At 36.0% G+C, this 24,174-nt stretch overlaps 1 protein-coding gene across 1 annotated transcript; it reads left to right on the forward strand.

Annotated features, from left to right (window-relative positions):
• The first annotated feature begins 337 nt into the window (after positions 1-337).
• Positions 338-23,862, forward strand: LOC140137859 (phosphatidylserine lipase ABHD16A-like). Its single transcript, XM_072159662.1, has 19 exons — positions 338-446; positions 3,474-3,530; positions 5,385-5,451; positions 6,005-6,091; positions 6,691-6,776; positions 7,175-7,245; positions 8,117-8,280; positions 12,377-12,522; positions 13,052-13,115; positions 13,800-13,849; positions 14,159-14,323; positions 14,813-14,876; positions 15,992-16,055; positions 17,205-17,261; positions 18,484-18,546; positions 19,543-19,619; positions 20,981-21,079; positions 21,567-21,613; positions 22,750-23,862. The coding sequence occupies exons 1-19, from the start codon at positions 375-377 to the stop codon at positions 22,867-22,869; spliced, it is 1,620 nt and encodes a 539-aa protein (XP_072015763.1). The 5' UTR covers positions 338-374; the 3' UTR covers positions 22,870-23,862.
• Positions 23,863-24,174: the final 312 nt, after the last annotated feature.

Consider the following 24,174-nt stretch of genomic DNA (forward strand, 5'->3'; position numbering starts at 1 on the left):
AAAAAGAAGCCTTAAAAGGTGACTATTGAGTGTGGCATTGAGAGAAACTTTGTTTCTCACGTAAGTTACCCCGGTTGCACTGAGTTTGACTCACCCTTTCTCATGAGGGCCTATTTTCGGATACCAAGGACACAAGTGGGTTTCATCCCTTTTGAAAACAAAATTGACCAATTTAAAAAACAAATTAAATTAATATAAGTGAAAGAGAAAAGAAGTAAAACATTGGCAAACATAATTACTGATTTGATTGTTCATATAAATTTAATATCCTGAACTCAATGTGAGCAAAATGTCATGTCTGCTACCCGCTGATCAATCAATCAAGGCTGGAGGAGCACCACTGAAGCAGGATTTCCATTAATTTGTAAAGCGCAATGGCAGCCTCTTTGTGGAAAAACATTTTAGGTCCTCGACTTTACCGAGTGATTTCTCATGGGCAGACAAGGGTAATTATAATTTTTAGTTGTGAAATTTGTTTAAAGACATAAACTTATTGCGTGTGTAAATTGAATTAAGTTTTGATTCCATATATCCTATTGTTTTGGTGATGAACGTCTCATAATAACAAATTCTTGTAAACGGGTTCAAAATTCAGCACCTTTTACTGCATACTCATTCTGCTTTGTCTTACTACCTAGACGTTCGCTTTTCGTATCTCTTTCCTTGTTGGAAAGGTATAACGTTGACGAGATAGGAACATGTACCGAACATCCGGGACCTACTCTGCCATTTTGGCTGAGTAACGGTACACATGGTACATGAGCACTTAGTCATTGACTGTCATGATTGTGTAAAGCTGTGTTTATACCCATAGGTTACTCATCATCAGACTGAATCATTGTTGTTAACTGCACAAGTTATGTGTGCAATTCTAGAGAACGTTGACCGACAGAGGGTGTCAATATAGGCATACTTGTCGCTTTTGAAAAACAGCGAATCATGCGCATGTTCAGCAGGCAAATACGACGGCGATTTAGTACACTGATCATGCGTGCGATTCAGGTTTTCTGCAAAAGCGATTGAGTATAATAAATGCATCTTTAGAAATGACCGGCGATTGTGTGTTCTATACTGTTCTCAAGTGGGTTTTATCATGTTAATTAGTGACCTGACATATTTTTGTATTGGTTCAATCAAGCATTGAAATGCTTTCATTTTTTGTACTGGATCGTTCAAGCATGTCCAACAAATTTTTCAATGTAAGTGCCTCTGGCCCTAGTAGAAGTAAAATCTACATGTATATACTATTCAGCAAATTCCTTCAGCGGTGTCCGTCTGCTCTGTCTGATTACTGCGTAAAAAGAACGAACTAGTCTGGTCACATGAGTCTAGGCTACGCAGCTTGACCAGCGAGGTGCCGAATACTGTACATAAGGCCCTTCACAATTAATTCTTAGTTTCCTGTTTCATGGTTGAAAACCAGGGATGAGGCGACTTTTAATTATTAATTATTAATTATCTTTTATTTTCTTTATTTTAAAATAAGTGGTCGCAACCTACATCAAGCCATTTTGACAAGGAGCATGCATTTAATTATTTTGCTACTATGTTTGATTTTATACATAAGTAATGGTACAATTAGGTTCTATGTTTATTCATCATTATAGATGATATGATCAAAGTTAGAAAGCAGCAAATGGTAGTCATTAAAAGTTATTTTTAAAGGGAAAATCCAAAATATAAATAAAATAATTAAATATTTTGCAATTCTCTACTTTGGACGCGGGCGGGAAACAGGAAACTAAGAATCAATTGTAATTGGCCTAAATCAACTTAATTTCGCGTGATGGATAAAGAGGTGTAAAATTGCCTCTAGAACCATCCCACATGGGAAAGACCTTTATAATTCTGAATGATTCTGGAAGAAGATCAAGACTGATTAACCCAGGGTTCGGTTTTTGCCGGCAAAAACTGTCAGTTTTTGCCCATGTCGCGTTGAGAAGTTATAGAAATGGTAGTATTTTTGTAGTCCGAATAATCAGACCCAGAACAAAATATTAATTTCTGACATGATCCTGTTCTGGGTCTGAACTGTTTCTATTCGAAATCTTGATGGCAAAGTGGACAAAAGAAGTACATGGTCCTACTTCACAGTTTTTTAATCCCCTATTCACAGGGTTGTTAAGTTAGGCGGTCAAAACCTGTTTTGTCCACAAAGCGGTTAAAACCAGGTTAAAACCGGACAAAACCTGGTTTAAACCGGTCAAAAGTGGTCAATACTAAGAAGTACGATTCCACATATGGCATAAATGCTGTGATAGAAAATAAACTTCTTGCAATTACATAGTTTATTAATGACTTCAATGCTAATTGGGTTTTGATCAGTCAAATTAATAAATTAAGGAACATTTTGCTCGAGATCTCATAAATCTTGTAAACTAGCTGTTCTGCAGTCTGCACACACTCTAACAATCCGTGTTAACAATTTACAATATACCAAGTTCCATTTCGTTTGTATTTTAGATTTAAAGCATATGTTATATTGCTGACTTAATATTAATTAGATTAATTATTTATGTTACCAAATCATACCACTGATCCCTGGGAAATGATCCTAATTCCTAATTATTGATTAAGTCTTATCTAATAAAAAGAAGAAAAATTCAAAGTTTATTTTGTATGTTATCTAGGAAGTTGATATCCTAAAAAACAATGGTAAACAAGAATAACAATTAATAATAGGCAAACGTTCTACCTTCTTGCTAGTAATTTGTAAGTAATTTTGAAATGTAAAGTTTTACATCAACAGGCCTACATTTGTACTGTATTATATACATCATCATGTTGTACATATACACCTATAGTGTCACTTTAGCATATATTCAGAATACTAAATTATTAACTCAAATTATGTATTATCAATAAATGTTCCTTTCTGTTCATGTAAATAGGCTTGGGTTGTATTAGGAAGTTATTTGTCTTGAATTACCATGATTACTGCATTAAATGGTGACTTTATAGTATCAGAATGGGTTTTGACCAGTTTTGACCACTTTTTAGTGGTCAAAACTGCCCGGTTTAAACCAGGTTTTAACCTGTTTTAACCACCCGGTTAAAACCGGGGCGGTTTTAACCTAACAACCCTGCCTATTCATGTTGCGTGAATCACTCTATTGTGGACCAACCTTTTGATACTTGAGTATTTGGACAAGCGGAACAGTTTTGACAGACCCTTTGCCTTTGTCTTTTATTTTGAAGTCCTGCTCCAAAGACAGCTACCATACTCAAGGCCACTCCAGGCAATGGCAGTATCTTAGTCACTTTCTGGTGCATTAAAACCTACTGTACATAGGCCTATTTATCCCCATCTTTCGGTTGCTCTTTTTAAGCACTTACAGTTTTACATTTAAAAATCCTAATTGAAGTCTAATATAAATTGGGATTTTCAAATTACTGGTACCGGACATTTATTCTGATATCTAAGATTTTGCGTGCAGCCATTAGGCCTAATCTCCTTTGCTTGTTTATTACAGAGTCATGACTACCAGCCTAATGCTTTGGAACACTACAGTGACAACATTATCAAAATAGTAAGTATCTGCATGGTCCAAAACAAAAATATGTTTGTGATGGAACCCATCAAAATAAAATGTAGAGGATGCCAGACAGGTGTATAGTTGAAGATGGAAACAAGACTACCGGTACGTCATACAATCGACAGCTTATCATTGATTCGATGCTGAGACAACTGATGAAAACGGTAAAATAATGTATGGTCCGAAGAAGCAAATTTCCAAAAAGGACTTCATCTTAAAAAATGGGCTACATCAAATTTTTGACACGGTCACAGGGACTGCTGTTTGAGGAGAGCGAGAGCAATTGGTCTCTACTGCTCTCCTTAAATCTAATATAGGAGAATGATTTTTAGCTCTCCTTAGTTGACCATTCTCTCCTTACATTCTATTGTAAATGCTCTAAACAGCTCTCCTTGAAGGTTCCAGCAAAACTATTTAATGCTCTCCTGCAAATTCAAACACACAGTCCCTGTGGTCATGTACAAAACATATGAAATTATAAGGAAATTATGTTTTTAAAATCAAAATTTAAAGAAAGAAGTGAAAGCACCGCAAAGGTGGCAAATTTTTCACTTGCTGTAAGCATGTACACATTTGAGCTGTATCTGTTTTTAAATCATCAAATGCTCAAAGGTCACATATATAATGAGTATATATATGATATCATGTTTTGATTCCTCACTCCTCAGCCATATCCAATGCTTTCTGAGCAGCAGGGGTGTGATTTTTCCGGATTTTTCCTTTTTCCGGATTTTTGGGATTAAAAAAAATTCCGGATTTTCAACAACAAAAAATCCGGAATTTTTTGGATTGGCCCTGGACCAAGAGCTAAATGCTTAACAGAGATGTCACATTTCCGGAATTTTCAGTTTCCAGATATGAGAAAATCTCCAATTTTAAAATGAAAATTCCTTGAACCCTGACTGGATGATTTATAGACACACTGTACTGTGCAAAAATGGTGATGCAATTTCTCATGTGTATGTGAATGATATGATACTGGAAGTATGTATTCACAGATAATAAATATTTTTATACTATAAAGTGAAGTATTTTAACAGTTTCTCATTTTTGCATTTTACCCCATGAAATTGCATCTCCAGTGGTGCTCAAGTGTGTAAAACCCCTCTGGCTTCGGGGGGCTTCGCCCCCTCGTCCCCTCGTTTTGCTCGCTCCGCTTCACAATTTCATTGCCTTGGGTTTTTTTTCTTAAAGCACCAATCACACCCCTGGAGCAGTTTGAGGGTCATAAGTCTTCTCAAAATGCCCAAGGGAAACTAGGCTCCATCTCATACCCCATATTACAACAGGAAATTGTCATCGATGATGCTCAACCCTCAATTTCAGGGTCCAGCATATTTTTTGTAGCGGACCAGACTGGTAATAATATATCATGTATATAGCTTGCATTATTTGTGTTGTTTTGTACACAATACCTACACATACGTATATTTAATCCAGTAATCCAGTTTATTAGCAGATCAGTGCCTTTCTTAAAAAAGAGTGTGTGTAGCGATCATCGAGGCAAAAAAAAAGCTGCTTTTCACTGTTTAAAAATTGGTAACACCTCTTTGTTGACCTGATAAATCAATACACACAGTCTATATTTGGATTCTATTCAGCAGTCATTACCATTTCTAACTTGCAAGTTCGCAATCAGACAAGCTGATGTTGAAAGTCCCTGGCATACTTGGTGGCAAAGTTATGAACTTTATGCCTTTTTCCTCCTTATTATGTCTATATTTAACTCATTTTCATGATTGCCACCTTTGATCTGATTGGATCAGATTGTGTCACATACATTGTACATGATGATATTTGTAGCATATGAGGCTCGGGAGTTTAACTTCATGTATTTTCACCTTTTAGGTCTCGTTTTGTTGGTCATTCTCGTACTACACATCACCAATCATCGCTACCTATTTATACAGAAAAAGTAAGTTACTACATACTAGCTTGCATGTTTTATTTGATTTGATTTGATTCATCTGGCAATCAACAACAAAATTAGAACAAAACAGACTTGGAGGAGGGTGACAGTGCTGTAATAAAAATAAGCACAATTTTGTGCCGTGTTAGTAAAATAATAAAGTGTGCAAAAGAAAGAGAATTTTCATGCATGAACTATCATAATATATCACAGGAATTCATTTTGTAAAGGTTCATTTCAGTACAATATGTGTACATCCATATCAAACGGATGCACTTGTCATTTGTCTCATTTTACATTAAAGCTGGCCCAGAATAAATACCAGACTCATCTCCAGTGGAGTAAATATGTTCTCTGTATTTCTAAATCATACGACCTGGGGATGATTTGAAGTGTCCTCCACTTGAAACTGGTATTTATTCTTAGCCATTATGTAAAAAGGGTGACATGTAGCATGCGACAAGTGCCTACTTTAATTTGATATGGATGTACACATTATTTTTAAGATGTTTGTATAAAAATGTCATATTTTGTTTATTTTCCATATTTACCTTTGCAGGTTACTTCACTATAGTGGGTCTTCTGAGTGCAAGTAAATTTGCATCTACTATACTTATTGTACTATGTGGTGCATATTTTATTAGAGGTAAGCTGTTAATTAATTATTTGATACGCAATATACTTCTCAGTAGTATTGAAGTAGTAAGGAATGCTTTCATGGTGTTTTGATAGTGCTTCCTGTGTTGTGGGTGGTGGTGGTGTTGTATTCACTGTGAAAGAAGAAAACCTGGGATTTAATTTACATTTTCATGCTAAATGTATACTGAAAGCAGGGTAGTTATGAGCTGTGCAAAAATGTATACGGTGTTAATGAAGAAAGACTGATTAGGTGAACTTACAATATATTTCCATGTATATTCCTTCCTTCATTCCTTCCGTGCTTTTTTCCCTACCTTAAGTTCCTTCCTTTCTTTTTCCCCTTCATTCATATCATTCAATCGTTCATTCATCAGGCACTCAAGTTTTCCATTTTTTTCAAGAATTCCCTTTTTTAATTTCTTTATAGCCTGGTTTTGAACATTTTGCCATATTCCTGCACTTTTTTCTGGTTCTTTTTTCAGAATTTTTGTGGTTTTTCATTGAAATGTACTTTATTTTTATTCATTCATTCATTCATTTATTCATTTATTACACTACTATAGATTTGTTTTGATTTGTTATTGTATCATTTCCATTTTATGACAGGTGTTGGGCGTTTTGGGAATGCAGAGTACTGTGCCTTTTTATCATTACTGGACCAAGTGAAGAACACTAATACAATAGAACAGAGAGTGAGTAGACTATATCATACTATAGCAAGTAGAAATGTGAATATGATTTGGCATGAATTCCAGATACATATTGAAACATTGTGTTGTGAAATTTTTCCAGGGGGGGTGAGACAAAAATTCAAGTTGGGAGGGAATTTGACGAATATGGTCACAAAGGGTAAAAAGGCCAACACATCTAAAATATCATGGTGGCCCGCATCCAACAGGGGGGAGGGAGTGGGCAGCTGCCCACCTTTAACCCCTCCCCGGACCCACCCACTCATGGATTTGATTGGATCAAATTTGTTCGCCATTATAGTGAACTATATAAAGTTTTCGTATTTGGTTGCAGAAACTATGTCTAGGTCACAGCTTGTTTTACTGTATGTTACATTATTCGATTCACTTTTTTCTTTCAGAGGAGAATCCAGCATTATGATTTTGAATTCAGTCATTGGCCTGTGGATTTTAGATGGGACGAAGTCAGTGGGTAAGAATGGATTTTACTTACAACATAGAACTGATGCAATATTTGTAGAACTACAGCTTCTGTGATGCAAAAATGGGCTATTCCAGTTGAAATCCATACACCCCCCTATGACCTTAATCTCCCACACAGCGTGTAGATTTCGAATGGAGTCACCCATTAGAAAATCATACTCCCTGTGTGAAAGATTTAGGTCACGTCTTAAAAATAATAAAATAAAAATGTAGATATTTTTATAGCGCTTTATGCATTATATAAACAGCCTCAAAGCACTTTACATTTATTTCGCTGTCATTAGAATATGTTGGAACCATGTTTGCAGCCTACAAATGGCACAGGATTCATCAGTACAACAACTGTGACTACCCCTAACAGCTTCCCATTGTACCTGGGTGGGGTGAGGCAAGCGAGGCAAAGCTCAAGGGTGCAATACGGTGTTGGGATGGGGACTGGAACCCACGCACGTTGAGCAATATCTCAGATTATGAGTCCAAGGTTGTAACCACTGAGCTACCATGTACTGGACACAGGTTGTATGGATTTCAACTGGAATAGTCCAATGATTGATGACCAATTCAGTTTGGTATTCAGCTTGCAATAGAATATTTTGTGTAATAAACACCCCCTCTAATAAATGCACCCCAGTGATTTTTCAGTGAAAAAAATGAATTAAATTCAAGTTCCCATGCCATATTGTATGAGTAAGCTTAAAATTGGCATTAGTGGTGGCCATCAATTTTGCTGATATGAACCACTAAAATCATACCATGTCACAAACAATGTTGTGTAGTTTGTTTAAAAGTTATGTTATTGATGTAGAGTCTTTTTCCACACTTTGATAGTATGCATTTATTATAACATTTGTGACTTGCAGAGACTTTAGCAAACCACTGATCACAAGCAGCAAATCAGCACCACAGGGATTACTACAGACTGTAATAGCATTACCATGTACACTGTTAACAAATGTTGTGATTGGGACGGTAGGAAGGAGGTTGGTCTACCCTGGCTCCACTGGCTTACTGGGAGCTGCAGTATGTAAGTACCAAGTATATTGATAAGGCCCGGCAAAAAACGCAATCTCGCTTTTCACGCCGCAATTCTCGCTATTAACCAACTATCTCGCTTTTTAAGAAAGTTTCCAAGCAGTGCACTTGCTATTAAAATATTGCTTTATGCCATAAAAGTTCGCCGAATTCAATAAAATGCAGTTCCAACTTCGCCAAAGTGCAGAATTCAACAGCATTGCAAGCACATGGATGAGTGTAAAAGCCATGCATTACTCAATAAAAACTGACATTTCATTTCAAATGAGTTCAAGTTTAGGCCGTATATCATTATATTTATCGAATTAGTGGAATATTTTGACTATAAAACATAATTCATGGTCAAATTTTTGTCACATTTTCTTCGACTCACGCCGAGCCGGCAGTTCAGTGAGTTGTTTTACAAATTACATGACAGTCTAAACTGACCTAATCAGATCAATATTATTATTTTTTTTTTTTTTGGATTTTCGTATTTTCGGGCGTTTTTAAAGCTTCTTGTGCCATTTTTCGGGGAAATCTCGCTTTTCTCGCTTTTCAAAATTTTAGATCTTGTTTTTTGCCGGGCCTATATATTGGGCTGTTCCAGTTGAAATCTATACACCCAGCCCCTATATGGTCTTAATCTCCCACATAGGGGTATAGATTTCAAATGGAATCACCCATTCTGGTAATCGTGCTTGAATTTCACACCCCTATGTGGAAGATTAAGGTCATGTAATAGCCCATTGTTAGGTTCCCTGTGTCTCGTTAAAGATGGTTGGGCCAACTCTTGGTGATTGTATTTATAGTGCGCTATGCACAGGTACAATGCCTAGACGTTGATATCCACAAGTCGCAGCACACTATACAGGTTGTCGCTGACCACTACAACCCCACATCATTCCTTAAACCATTTAAAAACAACACAGCAACTTTGCAGCTTCAAAAGCGCACACCCTAGGAATTCCACAAATGATCATTGCACACAGGTTTGGCTCTCCGAGTTTTGTATGGGTTATAATGAGACAATTAGCAGTAACTTCCTCATCCAGGGGAATTTTAATTTTTCCACAAGAGCATGTACTAAACCACAACCTCTCGCACCATTGTCGAACACCTTATCGATTGAGCTAACTTGTATACTTACAAGACCAGCATTCTTATTCAAAGTTTCAAGCTTGAAAAGTTGTGTTGCAGCGGCAAAGCTTTGACTGGAAATTAAGATCTGTATCAAACCCCACCAGAGCTGTTTTTATGCCTCCACCAGAGGTATTATGTTTCCTGGTTGTCCGTCTGTCCATCCATCCATCCATCTGTCCGTCCGTCCGAGCTTGCGGGTAAAATTTCTCGGAACTGGTAAGATGTACAGTGATGCAATTTGGTGGAGGGATGGTCATTGGCGGTCTTCAAATTCCAGTAGGTTTGGTTAGTGGGCCAAGGTCACCCAAGGTCATCTAAGGGTCATCTGAGGTCAAATTAGCAAAAACCGTCGCGGGTGCAATTTCTCGGAACTGGTAAGATGTACAGTAATGCAATTTGGTGGAGGGATGGTCATTGGTGGTCTTCAAATTCCAGTAGGTTTGGTTAGTGGGTTAAGGTCACCCAAGGTCATCTAGGGGTCATCTGAGGTCAAATTAGCCAAAACCGTTGTATGACCTTGCCGATGCAATTTCTCGGAACTGGTAAGATGTACAGTGATGCAATTTGGTGGAGGGATGGTCATTGGCAGTCTTCAAATTCCAGTAGGTTTGGTTAGTGGGTCAAGGTCATCTAGGGGTCATCTGAGGTCAAATTAGCAAAAAACATCGTATGGGCATGAACCTTGGTGGGTACTGTAAACATGGGCATGATCCTTGGTGGGTACTCTAAACATTTAGAATCAAATTTTTTGAAGGTCATTTTGGGGTCACCCAGGGGTCATCTGAGGTCAAATTACTAAAAACTTGTATGGGCATGAAACCTGGTGGGTACAGTCAACATTTAGAGCCAAATTTTTGGAAGGTAATTTTGGGGTCATCCAGGGGTCAGCTGAGGTCAAATTAGTAAATACTGTCATATGGGCATGATACTTGGTGGGTACAGTCAACATTTAGAGTTAAATTTTTTACTAAAAACTCGTATGGGCATGAAACTATACATGTATAACAATGCCCCATAGAATAGTACATATACTTTCGCTGTGGTGACCACAAATCACTACATTTTTGTTCCCACCATTAGAACGATAAATATTTCTGGCCTTACATTCCACTCGGATAGTATCAAAATACTTCCTTGCTTCTGGTACCAAAATCAAACCATTTTGATGAAGACAAAATGGGTCAAGGATCTTTCATTTGTTACACTTATCCTAAAAACCTACATTGTCATCTAGAGATGGCCAGCTCCTAGTGAAATTGCACCAGTTAAAATGATACGCGTCAAGGTGGAGGCATTGCGGCCGACGCTTTGCGTCGAGAACTGCGCAAGTCGAGGACCGCTCTAGTTTTTTTCAATCTTAATTGTCACTTGTTTGATCACTTTAGCACAATAGAGAAAAACAATTTGTAAGGCATTGCTAGTCTAACCAAAGTTAGACATTTCTCCGGAGCAGCATTTGTATAATCCATCTTCAGCTGATAGTAAAGGAGTCTGCTTTGATTGTATGAATTGCAATATTGCCATATGGCTCAAAATATGCTAAGGTGTCATATTATAGCCATATATTTTGACATCTTTTTTTTAAAATAATAATTATAGAAATGGAATATTTGCTAGTTTAGTGGCAAGTTTAGGTAGTAAAGACATAGCATACACAATTTAAGTAAAATCCTTTCACTCTAAATAATAAAAAAATAAAAAATAGCTGTAAAAATGCCTATTTTTACACTTTTATTTGTAACATGCCAAGAGACGCCTTTTTTCAACAGCTTTTAATTTTTTTTATGGATCCTTATAGAAATTCATGTGACCTGTTTCCCAAAATGGTGCAGTAAACCAATCAAAAAAACAGAAAGAGGCATTATGAATTATAAGTTAACAGATCAAAAAAGGATTTAAAAGTTTGCCTTATATGTTACTATTGTCTGTCAAACTTTTGATTGATTTTGAAGTCCCTCAGTTTTTTATAAACAAAGACTTGAAGCATAAACTAAAGGGTAAATCTATTGTAAATAACTTCATTTCTCCATATATAATCAATTTGTAAGTGGCTGCCATCTTTTTTGAACATATAACAATTTTAAAATTTTTCTTGAAATGTCTGTCAAATAGTAACATACGCAAGACGGTGCTGTAATTCCTGCTAAACTAGGGTGATACAGCTAATTATGCTACATGACATAGCATTTAGCTCCACCTAGCTTTGTGGCACTATCACTTTGTGAGGAGAAGCTTTTTTTTTGACACAATCCATTGTTAAGTGTTGTCTGTCAAATATTTGTACGCAAGTGACGTACGCAAGATTTGTATGTGTCTGTCAAAAGTAACATACATAATACGTTTAAAAAATTAAAAATCACTTGATGTTCACATTATGATGATAGTTTAGAGTTTATAAAGGTGTTTTAAAACATGTGATTTATAAACTGCATGTGATCTTTATTCAATTTCCCATCTTGAACTACTGTTTTTGCCAAATTATTATTCTGTATGTTACATTTGACAGACATCTTATGTATGTTATGGCTTGACAGACACACATATTTTATTTATAACAATTTATCCTCCTTATTGTAATATTTGGACACATTTTTTCCACAATCAGTTGCTGTAGGTCCTACACCTAAATAACCACAAAATACCTTATGTAATACTTTATAAATTTTTATTTGATTGCAGAAAATCATCAAAATTGTGTCTGTCAAATATAACGTACGCAAGGGCTAGAAAATTAAATTTATGAAGTAAATGGTCTATAACTTATCTTTCTTTTAGTGTATTATGAACAATATATGTGCATATTATAATTTAAACCTGGTTGGAGACCAAAAGAAAAGAGCTGGAAAAATAATTGTGTGTTACACTTTTATGACACCTTAGCTTATTTTGAGCCATATGCATTGCTTCTGCACACTGCTGTATTGGAAATACCCACTCTTATGTAACTAAATCTGTTCGTTTTGCAGGGCCAGCCTTACTAGAAGGACGTGGCAAACTACTAGAGAAAGATAACGGAACCAGAGCCAAATTGCTTGCCCGTGATGGCAATGAAATTGACACCATGTTTCTTGATAGGAGAGGGAGACCCAACAGTTACAATGGGCACAAACTTGTAAGTAGACAAGACTGAACTTGGGACATAGGAACAACATAGGGACAGTCATGTATGGATGATATCAAAGAGCACATATTGAGGTCAAAGGTCATTGGATGGCAATTGTAAAATGTGCTGTTTTTCAATGTTATTGTTGATTTTTAGGGTTCAATCTAAGTATATATGTGAGAATTATAGTAAAATATAATAGACAATGTGCTCTTTTCATCATCAATGAAATGTTTGTTTCCCAAGGTAATTGCAAAAACAGGCGAGACTTGTGGTTCAATAACTTGCTTGTTTTGTGTGTGCAACTGTGCATGCATTCGGGGGGGGGGGGGTGCATGCTTGTGTCTCCTGGCAGTTATTATGTACCGGTAACACTAACTTGGTGTCATTGTACATTTGCTTTTAGAAAGATGTTTTGTACATGAGCTGTTTAGAAAGATGTTTTGTACATGAGCTGTTTAGAAAGATGTTTCTAGTTTGATCTTGAAGTATATAGTTTAATTATTTCTCACTTCCTCTATATTTTATTTTTTGTCAGGTGATTTGTTGTGAAGGTAATGCAGGATTTTATGAAGTGGGTTGTATGGTCACTCCAAATGAAGGTGAGTGAGTGACTACCTTTTGCAAACCTTATGCTGATTGAGAAATTATTAAGTGCCTTTTGTATCACCACATACAAATGAGTGTTTTTGTAAGCTCCCCATCCCACTCAATATTAGATATTTTGCACTTTTTATGTATGTTAAGTCAGGCTCTATTATTAATTATCATAAATACTGACATGCGATTGGTTGATTGAATCACGGCCAACTCATTTGCTGAACAAGCCTTGAAGTACTGAGTGACCTGGTTCTGTTTATGCAAGCCTGGTAGGACTGTATGACTTCTGTATGGTTCTGTTCATTCATTAAGAGTGTGCATGTCAGCAAGTGCCAAACTTCTCTGGCAGACTGTAGATTTTCATCCATACCGCAAGCATTAGAGAATGACCACTTGCCAGGGAAGAAAGGTAGATACAATGTATGGCTCATTGAACATACCAGAAAACAATGAAAACAAAAGAATTCCTCTTTGATATATTAACTTTTGAATAACAGGTGATAGACCATCCCTGGTAAGTCATAATCATTTAAAAACTTTTGATCCAGAGATTCTGACCCAAAGTGACCATAAATAATATAAAGGTTTACAACTTAACTCTCATTTTGTGGGATAGGTCTCATTTGACATATTTGATTTCAAATAAACTTAGCTATGTGACTGTTTTGATGTTGTTTTTATTGTAGGTGGCTATTCAGTGTTAGGATGGAATCATCCAGGGTTTGCTGGTAGTACGGTAAGTCAGTGGTTTAATAGGGTATCTCCGAAAATCATCAAACTGGTCAAATAGTCATACAATTTTAACGGGATATGAAGCAAGATTGGTCAATGAATTCGGTAGATATGCATTTGACAATAACAGTTAGTTGTGCAGTTACAGCTTTAGGATAATTATGAGGCTTTTTTTGTTCTGAATAAAAGATTTTAATTTGGCAATTTTAAGATCAAAATCACTCAAAAACAATGACCATAACAGTATTATTTTTGTCTCCAATCCGTGTTGTTATGCTACCTTTAACACTTAAAATGTAACTTGTTTTTACAGGGTATACCTTATCCAGAGAACGAAGCCAATGCAGTGGATGTAGTAGTGCAATATGCCCTAAATAGGTTAGGATTTCATCTAGAAGATATAGTCCTATTTGCTTGGTCTATAGGAGGGTTCTCAGCAACTTTAGCAGCTGAACGCTATCCAGATATAGGTGCAGTGGTGAGTATTACATGGTAAAGAGGGGAAATAGGGCAAACTATGGCTACGGCCGGGCCTATCGCCCCAAACCCGAACAGTGAGGGGTGATAAACCTGTAGCCAGTATTGAGGTGACTTGCTGTATTTCCACAATATAAACGATGTAGTATTTGTTTTAATACACCAAACTTTGGCTATTGGGATGAGGATGTAGTGAAACAGGGAAACAGGGAATAAAGTGGCATGATTTGCTCATTAATATTTATGAATTGCAATAGTAGCATATGCCATAGGTTAGGAATTCTCAGCAACATTTAGCAGCTGAATGCTATCCAGACATACATGTACACGTACGTGCAGGTGAGTTAATTTTGCAGGATATACGCAGAATAAACAGCAAATTGCACTGAGCCCTCAATATATGAAACTTGGTGTCAAACAAAATTTGTGAAAGAAACCGGAAAATGTTTTGCTAGCTCTCACCCAGTTATCTTCTCTTTTGTTGCTTCAGGTTTTAGATGCAACTTTTGATGATATAGTTCCTCTCGCCATTGCAAAGATGCCAGAAACATTAAGTAAGTCTGCATTACTATACATTGTGAGTCACTTTTACTCTGTGTATATGTGACATGATCAAGGGGAATAAGTCGGATGTCGCTAATATTGTTTTTGAGATATTGGCAAGAATAGTGTTCAAATTCTTTTGTTTTATTGTTTTCAGACATTGATAAATTTGCTCATAATTCGGTAATCAGATGTCCGATTTTGATTCGAAAATATTGTAAAAATTTCTAATTGAAAATTGTCATGTGAGTCATTCCCCTTGATCATGTCACACATGTGTGTAGCTAGGTATATAATAATCAGTTAATTGAGGACACACACATGGAAAATCTATGTGTACATAACTGTACAGGGACTGTGGACATCCATAATTTGTGGACACTGCAGCCCTGATTTGGTAAAACGATCTAACTTAAAATTTGGACATTTTGAGATAAATCCATATCTTGGGTAATGTGAGGGTGCTCTTTCCATTGGTGACATCCTCAAATCATCACCATGCTTCATTTTGAAAATAGCAGAACCTATCTTGACACTTTTTGTCACTTTCTGTGTATTTAATGTGGTAAAATGAGTTAGATCATTTTACCGCATTAACCAAGACTCTCTATAGAGCGCCAGACAAACCCTCACACATTAATGATAACATGGCAAAACAACCTATCTGAAGATAGATCATTTTACCAAATTAATGAGTCTCATTATGTTTATTTTTTTTTACAAGGAAAAACAATGTAAAAGAATCTAACTCCCTAAAAATGGATCTTATTTCAAAATTACTCAACCAAATTAGGCAAAATTTTGCAAATAATAAGATTGTTATATTTTCTAAGTTAGATCATTTTACCAAATCAGGGCCGACTATAGATCGAAAACAGCACAAAATGCATTATAAATTATCAATGTTAGAGGTTACATTTAGAGAGAGGTGTTGGATGAATGGCCACTGACGAGGTAAAAAAGTTGATGTTAAAGGCGAATAAAACTCAAATGTGTATAAAAGGTGATAACAACGCCGCCAAGTGTATTCCTGTCCATGTTTGCTGATGTTCACACACATATGTATGATTATTAAAACATAACAATGAACTTACATTTGTATGTTTTGTGTTATTTGCATCAACAGTGGGTATAATTGTGCGCACACTTAGGGAGCACATGAACCTCAATGTGGCAAGTAATCTATGTAGGTAAGTATTCATATATGTATCAAGGGAAAACAATAGCAAAGTATGCATTGTTACTAATAGAAAGTACTCTCAAAGCAATTATTATTTATCATGGATCTCATTGTATTCATTGAGTCTATGAAATACCGCATGGGCATGTCAGATGTGTTTACAGGGCTTCTCATTGAGAATGTAGCCTACCTACAATCTTCGAAAAAAAGTACTTGGAATGCTTGACACACTCTGCCAAAATTCTGTGCAGAATTTCTTATGATCATGGAAATGACATATATTGTGTTTGGAAACAAACATGACATCTACAACAATGATCTACCCTTCCCCTCTCCCCATCAATCAATGTTGGAGCACAGTGGGAAACTGCTGAAGACATTGGCATTTCTCAACACTGCTCAGGGAAGAGGTGGTGACAGTTTCCCGTTTTTTACACGCAAGCGTTCCAAGACTTATTTTGAGGATTGTAGTTTGCCTGAAGGCTAAAAACCCTGTGTTTGGGAGACACATGTCCTGGTCAGTGGGTTTTTAGTTTAAACCAGGACCAATTTGCCATAAACTTTTATCTTTTTTCTCTTGATTGTGCATGAAAATATTTTTCTGCAGAGGTCCTTTGTAAATAACCCAGTAATAGAAGTTATCAATACTTCATTCAAATCATAGTCAAAACAAAAAAAATCTGTCTGTTTTGTCAAAGGCAAATTACTCAGATTTCTTGAGATATAGCAACAAATTATGGAACAATGAATTAACCAAAAAAGTTTCTGGAAGTGTGAGTTCAATTGCCCTTTACCAGTTGAAATCCATACATGACCTTAATTTCCCACACTTGAATGTTAAACAGGGTTACCTGAATGGGTGACTCGTATTTGAAAGTCACAAACCCTTTTGAGATTAAGGTTATGTATTCTATAGGGGGTGTATGTATTTTAATTGGAGTAGCCCATTTGGATAGTTTTCATTAAATAAAGATCTCAACATGGAATTAAAATCTGAATTTCGATCTTGCTTGATAAACTCATTTTATTTTTGATTGCATCACGTTGGTCCAGTATCTGGACTTTAGTAAATCTGTAGATCATGTGAATGATGTATATGGTGATTAATTTTAAAGTCATGTTGAATTAATTGTTTTCATATTTTGCATATTGAATACAGGTATAATGGCCCAGTGAGAATTATTCGTAGAACCAAAGATGAAGTCATCACAACTAGGTGAGTTTATATAACTCATACAAAGATTCTTGTCATTTGATTGGCAAATTACTATTGATTATTTGTACTTTTTTAGTGGCAGGTGTAAAAAGACTTTTGCATTTTTTGCAAGTGCAAAAGTTAGTTTTCCATTGCACTCACTTGCAGCTACGTTATACCATGGCAACTCTGACAAATGCAAAGGTATAACACCCGTGCGGCCCTGATTTGGTAAAATGATCTAACTTGAAATTAAAATCGCTGTTTCGAGAAAAAGAGCTTTTAAGTTTGAACCCTTGACGTTTTTCTTTTTGAATAAAATAAATTATTAAACATATCTAATGTCTTAGAAAATATAAAAATCTCATTATTTAGTGGCATGGTGGTGATTTGCGGATGTCACCAATGGAAAGAGCGCCCTCACATTACCCAAGATATGGATTTATCTTAAAATGTCCAAATTTCAAGTTAGATCGTTTTACCAAATCAGGGCCGCGTAGTAACTACTTCGACTCGCCAATTATGGGCGTGTGTGTATAGTGTAGATATTTAATTTATTTATTTATTTTGTTTTCCTGCTGAATTATAAAATTTAGTAGAAGAAAAGGAATTTATACATGAGTTCTAAAAAACAAATATTGAATGTTTTTATTTATTCAGTGGAAATAATATATTCATTTGGTGAAATATGAAATGTTCCATTCAACTTGGCAAAGCCTCTTTGAATGAACAGTCTACAATGTATTTACCATGGCATTAAGAGGCTCTTTGAACTCTAAATTCAGAAATTTGCACTAATTATTACAACAAATTTTATGTTTCCGGCCACCTGACCAACCGCTTCTCATCAACCCTGCCAACCCTAATATTTTCGAATACATTGAACAAAAATATTTTGACATGACTCTAAACTCACAAATTAGGAAAGGACCATTGTGAGAGCATTTTGTAGCAGTATGCAAGACCAATGCAATGAACCTAGGTTGATTTTAATGTAAATAATATTTTCATAGAATGCTTAATTCATTAATTATTCCAATTGATGGGGATAGTATTTGTTTGATTTTATTCCCTTTGTAGAAGCAAACATATTTTATGTAAAGTGGTCTAATTTAGCGACTGATCCAATTTTCGAGAGCATGTGACCGGAATTCAGATATATTAAACAAATATTTAGTTGATTAATTTTGCACACCACAATCAATTACTTCAGCAAAATGTTCTTTTCCCCTTTTTATCGCAGTGAATTTCCAGACACAGCATCCAATAGAGGCAATGATCTGCTTATCAAATTAATGAAGTGCAGGTATGTATATTACAGGGATGCTCCCGGATTGGTAGCGTTAGACCCACAGGTCACAGCTAATTATTCACATGTTTGTAATGATAATCCATATATAGCTGCAGTGAATAAGGTGGAAATAATGTTTTTTGGTTGCGTTTCTTGAATTTTCCCAGGGCAAGAAACTCTGTGCTTGTAATTAAAGCCAGCCAAGTTCAGAATTCATGTGTAATTTTTGCTCAACCAGACAGTGCAATGGTAGACCAGTTGAGGCCTACAATAGGATTTACCTGCTCTCTTTTACCAAAAACAGTTATTATGATAAAATTGATCTCTTTATACTTTTATCTGTGAGGCAAACTATTTTGTACAGAATATCTGTGCTTGTATCTTGAATCTTAATAAGGATTCACAAAATTATTGGTTTTTTGGGGGGCATATTCGCTAGACTAAATCCTTCTGCATCTACCAACTGCGCATGTTTATTGTATGATGCTTGTTGCGACTACTGAAAAACATGACATTCATGCCATGTTGGAGGCAGGAGAATATTTACTCTGGGCCTTGGTTGTGTTGCATAGTATGACTTCCAATGTGTAAGCACTACAATATGGTTGTCCAGTGAGTGAGGCCACACAATGTTCTGTGGATGTAGTTATCATTAAATTTCCAGTTTTATACACCAAGAAAAAGCTACTAATTTGAAGAAGACAATGTTTTTTTATTATGTGACACGATCTGGTCCATGGGGGCCAAAGGAGGCATTTTTGAAAATTGAGTTACTATAATTATTACATTATACTTACAATAGGCTATCATTTACTGAAAACACCAAAGGCCTAGCATACTTGGTTCTAAAGTTATGAAGTTTTTGATGTGTATTTTCTTATGTATTTTATTGTTTTTTACTCCATATTTTTACCTTTATCTCAGTTTCAAGTTTGCCGCCTTTGGCCCCCATGGACCAGATCGTGTCACATATTATGATCATTATTATTATTATTTATTTATTTTTTGAAGGTATCCCCAGTTAATGGATGAAGACACAATCGCAGATGTTAGACAATTTTTAAGTGCCCCAGATCAACTCACAATGTGTAAGTCTGCTTAAGTACTTTATGTAAATGAAAACACTACAGCAGTAGTGTGTAGGTATGAAAAATGATTTCACTCACTAGAGACTAAAATGTGTATGTGAAGGTCCTATAGACCACTGAATAATTGATTGTCATTATGACATCATTTTTGGCCATCTTGTTGGTAAATAAATTAATAATAAATAAGTAAGTATAAAAGGAATCATGTGATGACCTAGAGACGAGTACACAGGTTTGCACCCATGACAATAAAGGGAAATGCAACTGAACTGTATTGTTTTACTGGCTTTTACCACAAGATGGCAAAAGGCTAATAACCTCTATAAAGTGGTTAACCCATTTTGAATACATTTTAGCAAGATGAAAGATTTTCCACACCAAATATATCCACACGATTATTAACCCTAACACCCATAGATACCACAAAATACCACAATGAAGACCACTGTACATGCGCGAATCCCAGGGTCTGCGATGACACAGTCACCCTTAGTGCAATATGCTCACGGAATCGCTGCCCGGGGCAGTGTTACCTGTGTGGGTACCGGTCCGTGATCGTGTGCTTGGCATGCAGGGGGTCCAAGGTTCGAATCCCGGGGTGCCAAGTGACTTCTTTGTTTATCTTCTCTGCTTTTTGGTATCTTCTTTAACTTCCGATAGCAAAAAGCAGGGTTGGGTGTTCCAAATCTCCATTGTGATTGTTGAAAAGTAGGATGACTTACAATGGACTGACCCCAATTGTGTTCGAAATCATATCCTCAAGAACACTTGTGTTCCAAAATTAATTTCCTGAGACTGGATTTTGAAATGGTCCTCAGATGCCTATGAAAGTGGAGTAGTCACAACCTACTCTAGGATGTAATCAAATACAAGCAAGCATACTATTAGAGATAATTATAGGTTAATAAATGCGTATCATTGCTGAGAGTGAAATTGTACAAAATAATGCATGCATACTAAGATTTTGATGCATCTAATGCACAAGCCCCACATCAAAATCTCAGTGCAAGTGCATTGTACAATTTCACAAGCAACAAGTGATATGCATTTATTAACCTATTTCATACACGAGAAAAAAATTCCATGATTATTGCTATTTTTATAACAAAAGTGTCACTAAAAGTGTTGGAAAATACAAACAAATATAAATGCATCAACCCACCAGGAAAATGAACACGTCCGAAAGCACTGCGCGTTGTACGCGGAGTGCACGCCCGTGCATTAGTTACAATCAATGCATATTTTTTTGATTTTTCTAATGTTTGCTCCGATTAGTTCTCGCTATCAAAGAGTGTATGAATATAATACAATCTATAATGATCTCTGTAGCCATAATAATGATTTGCTTGTTTACCATGTAGTGTCCATGTATACTGCTGCTGAGGTAGAAGACTCAGAATGTCAGAGAGCATTGAAGAAATACATCAATGAGCACACAGCTACATACCCACTCAATATAGGCAAGTTTCTAGTGTACATGTATATACAATGATGCATTTGCTCACCTAACATTTGCTTACACACGGGTCAACACGGTATAAATGTTGGAATTTTAAACTTACTCACACAAGCAATAGAAATCTCACTCTTCAGCTGTTGTAACTGCTGGTTGGCGTTAGCAGTACTGGAGTCATGTGATCGATCATGTGATATTGACCCACATGATGCCAATCACCTTGGGTTATAAACAGAATAAACACCAATAAAACTAACATCTTGATATTGAACCTATCCACTTGCAAATGGACCAGACTGGTAATTGAGCCTAGGGCTTCTTTATATCAAATTTAGTTGATAAACATCAGACAAGGTATGATGAGCTGCTGCAATTTGATTTGAATCTCACAAACTTTATGGAATAAATCGGTATTATTGTAATTACAAACAAGCACGTGATTTTTTCTCAGTACTGATAAATAAAGCATCATATACATTTTTTTCTTACAGGCAATGATCTTGTAGTACCTACCAAAAGACAACTAGCATTTTACCTGGTAAGCCAAGTTCTTGGTTAATTGAATAATTATGATGCAATCAAACAATGTTGTTTTTATTCCTGTTGTTCCATCATGTGGACACTTAATAAAGTTGCTACCAAAGTTCTGTTATCGGTTTCCGAAACTTTAAGCACCTTACAACATGTATTACATGTATTACATGTTTCGATTGGTCGATATGCAATCCGCTTACATCATTTACATCAAATTCATTCAACCAACAAAAGCTACACAGAAACAGACTTTGAAAATTGTTGGCACTGCTGATTCAACAATATTGATGCTGTGTGTAGAATTCTGCATTGTTTACAATCAGTAATGTAGAAAAATGAATATTGTGTACATTTGATTGATACTTGTTTGATTGCATCATATTTAAACAAATAATAAAATTAGGATGGCAGTCCCATATCATCAGCAAAGGGAAGAAAAAGACATTCCAGCTATTCCAGTTGAAATCGATATACCTCGTATGGAAGATATGATCTTAATCTCTAACACAGTGAAGTGTAGATTTCAAACGGAGTCACCCATTCAGGTAACCCTGTTTGAAGTTCACACTCCCTGTTTGGAAGATTAAGGTCATGCCTTCCATGGGGTGTATGGATTTCAACTGGAATAGCCCAATTTAACAAAGAAACCTGGTATTTTAACTTTAGACGCAAATAGGAATTTCACCCTTAATTTAAATGTTGTAGCCATACCACAGAATGTTAGCATGTTGCCCATGGGGTTGACGATAAGTAAGCGGTGCATCAGCAAACTCAAAAACAGCACAAATAGTGTGAGTATACAAAAAGAGATTGAGTTGAAGCGCTCTGCACAGTGCGCTAAAATGAACAATGTCGCCAGGACGGAATGCTGTACCAGAGTCAGCTGAATTCAAGTACGCTTGGTGAGCATAGGTGTGGAACATTCCAATCTATGTATTTATAATCAATGGTTATATCAAAGGAATCGAATACTGTTATAAGTTACAGAAATGTGATCCTTGTTCACATGCCATCGTGGGTACATCCATGTAGCACACAGATGATAGGACGTACAGCAGTGGGAGGGGTTCATAATTCCAATAAGTAAATAAGGAACAGGTTCTAAAAATTAATTTGTTTCCAACTGTGTTTGTTTTATAGGTTTGTAAATACTTGCTTGATTTTGAAGCAACTCATTGCTCTCCCTTGCCATCTCATATGTTCATCTTGCCATGGGATATCAGAGAAGAAGAGGATACTGAGGTGGAAACAACAATCTAATAATGTCATCTTCATACAGTCATAGATGGAGAGTGGTTACTAGCAGTTGACTCTGATTAGTGAATTCCCTTTTAAGGTTTGAACATGCTTGATAATGCTGCAGGGAGATGTATGTTGTAATTTCCAAGGCTGGCCCCGCTGAACTTATAGTGTTTACATCCTATTCACCGACTGAGCAGTTGATCAGGCAAACCAGCGCATGAAAATTTGAAAATATTTAGAGCTTTCCACATCCAAGTGCAAATTGAAATACTTCATCATGTGTGTTATTTAAGAAATTGTTTAGTTAAGAAAATAGGATGGTATTAAAAATATGATAATTATTGGTACTGATGCTACCAGTGATTGAAAAGTTGAAACTCACTAATAGGCTGGCGATAAGATTAACGACAAAAATTTATATTTTATTGTCCTCGGGTGGAATTATGCAGTGGCTATTTCCCCCATTTGTATGTCTATTGCCCATTTTCACTTTAAAAACACTTTGTAAACTTTGTGCATTTTCAATTCAAGGAAATAATTTTAGGAAGGTTAGTTGGGGGACGGTAAAAAATGTTTTCACTGATATTTATTGGTACTCTTTGCAAACTGATATTTGCTAAATGTCACATGTACAGAACTAATGTGTCGGTCAACTAGCCAGCAATAGCCTAGCCTTACACAATTAGGATCGGGGCAGTATTATTTTGGACCAAACATATCTAGGTAATTTGAAATGCACATTTTTAAGTACCGTATATTATCTAGTAAACCCCCAGGGGTAATATTGTCGAAGGGGAGGGGGCATTTAATAGAATTGAATATTCCAGGAATTTTCAATGATTAAATTTTGGGCAAAAATTGCAAACTATGACTATCGGTTTGAAATGCAACATTATACTCATATTGACCTTAAAAACGAATTAAAATAGCCGTCGCTTACCACACGATATTCAATTTCCAAAATTGCCTGTGGCAATGGCGTCCCAGTAACACAATGAATGCTGACGACAAATGAGCTATGTAACTATGATGTCATTGCCATCACAATTTCGGCGTGGGAATTTTAAATATCGCGTGTCAAATGATTAGGGGGGAACTAAGTTGTGGACCGTATATGTGACCATCCATCTCAAACCGCTCGTAAGTCGGCAAATTGTATTTCGAGTTACAGTCCAAAATGTGCATAAAGCATTCATAATGTACCTAATAATTGTCCTACAAGTTTCTCATTTTAGTCCAGTCAAACACCAATCTTTAATCCTATTGTTGAAGAGGATAATAAGCTTATACTTATGGTAAATAGCTTTAGTCTTTGTTTGCTTT

Source organism: Amphiura filiformis, chromosome 17, assembly GCF_039555335.1.
Source record: "Amphiura filiformis chromosome 17, Afil_fr2py, whole genome shotgun sequence".
Lineage (NCBI taxonomy): Eukaryota > Metazoa > Echinodermata > Ophiuroidea > Amphilepidida > Amphiuridae > Amphiura > Amphiura filiformis.

What these genes read in the sequence shown, in the direction of transcription:
- LOC140137859 (XM_072159662.1), top strand. Translation starts at nt 375, where the DNA reads ATGGCAGCCTCTTTGTGGAAAAACATTTTAGGTCCTCGACTTTACCGA. An exon ending in ATCAAATTAATGAAGTGCAG is followed by an intron (nt 18,547 to 19,542) that starts GTATGTATATTA and finishes TATTTTTTGAAG; the next exon opens with GTATCCCCAGTTAATGGATG. An exon ending in CCCAGATCAACTCACAATGT is followed by an intron (nt 19,620 to 20,980) that starts GTAAGTCTGCTT and finishes TTTACCATGTAG; the next exon opens with TGTCCATGTATACTGCTGCT.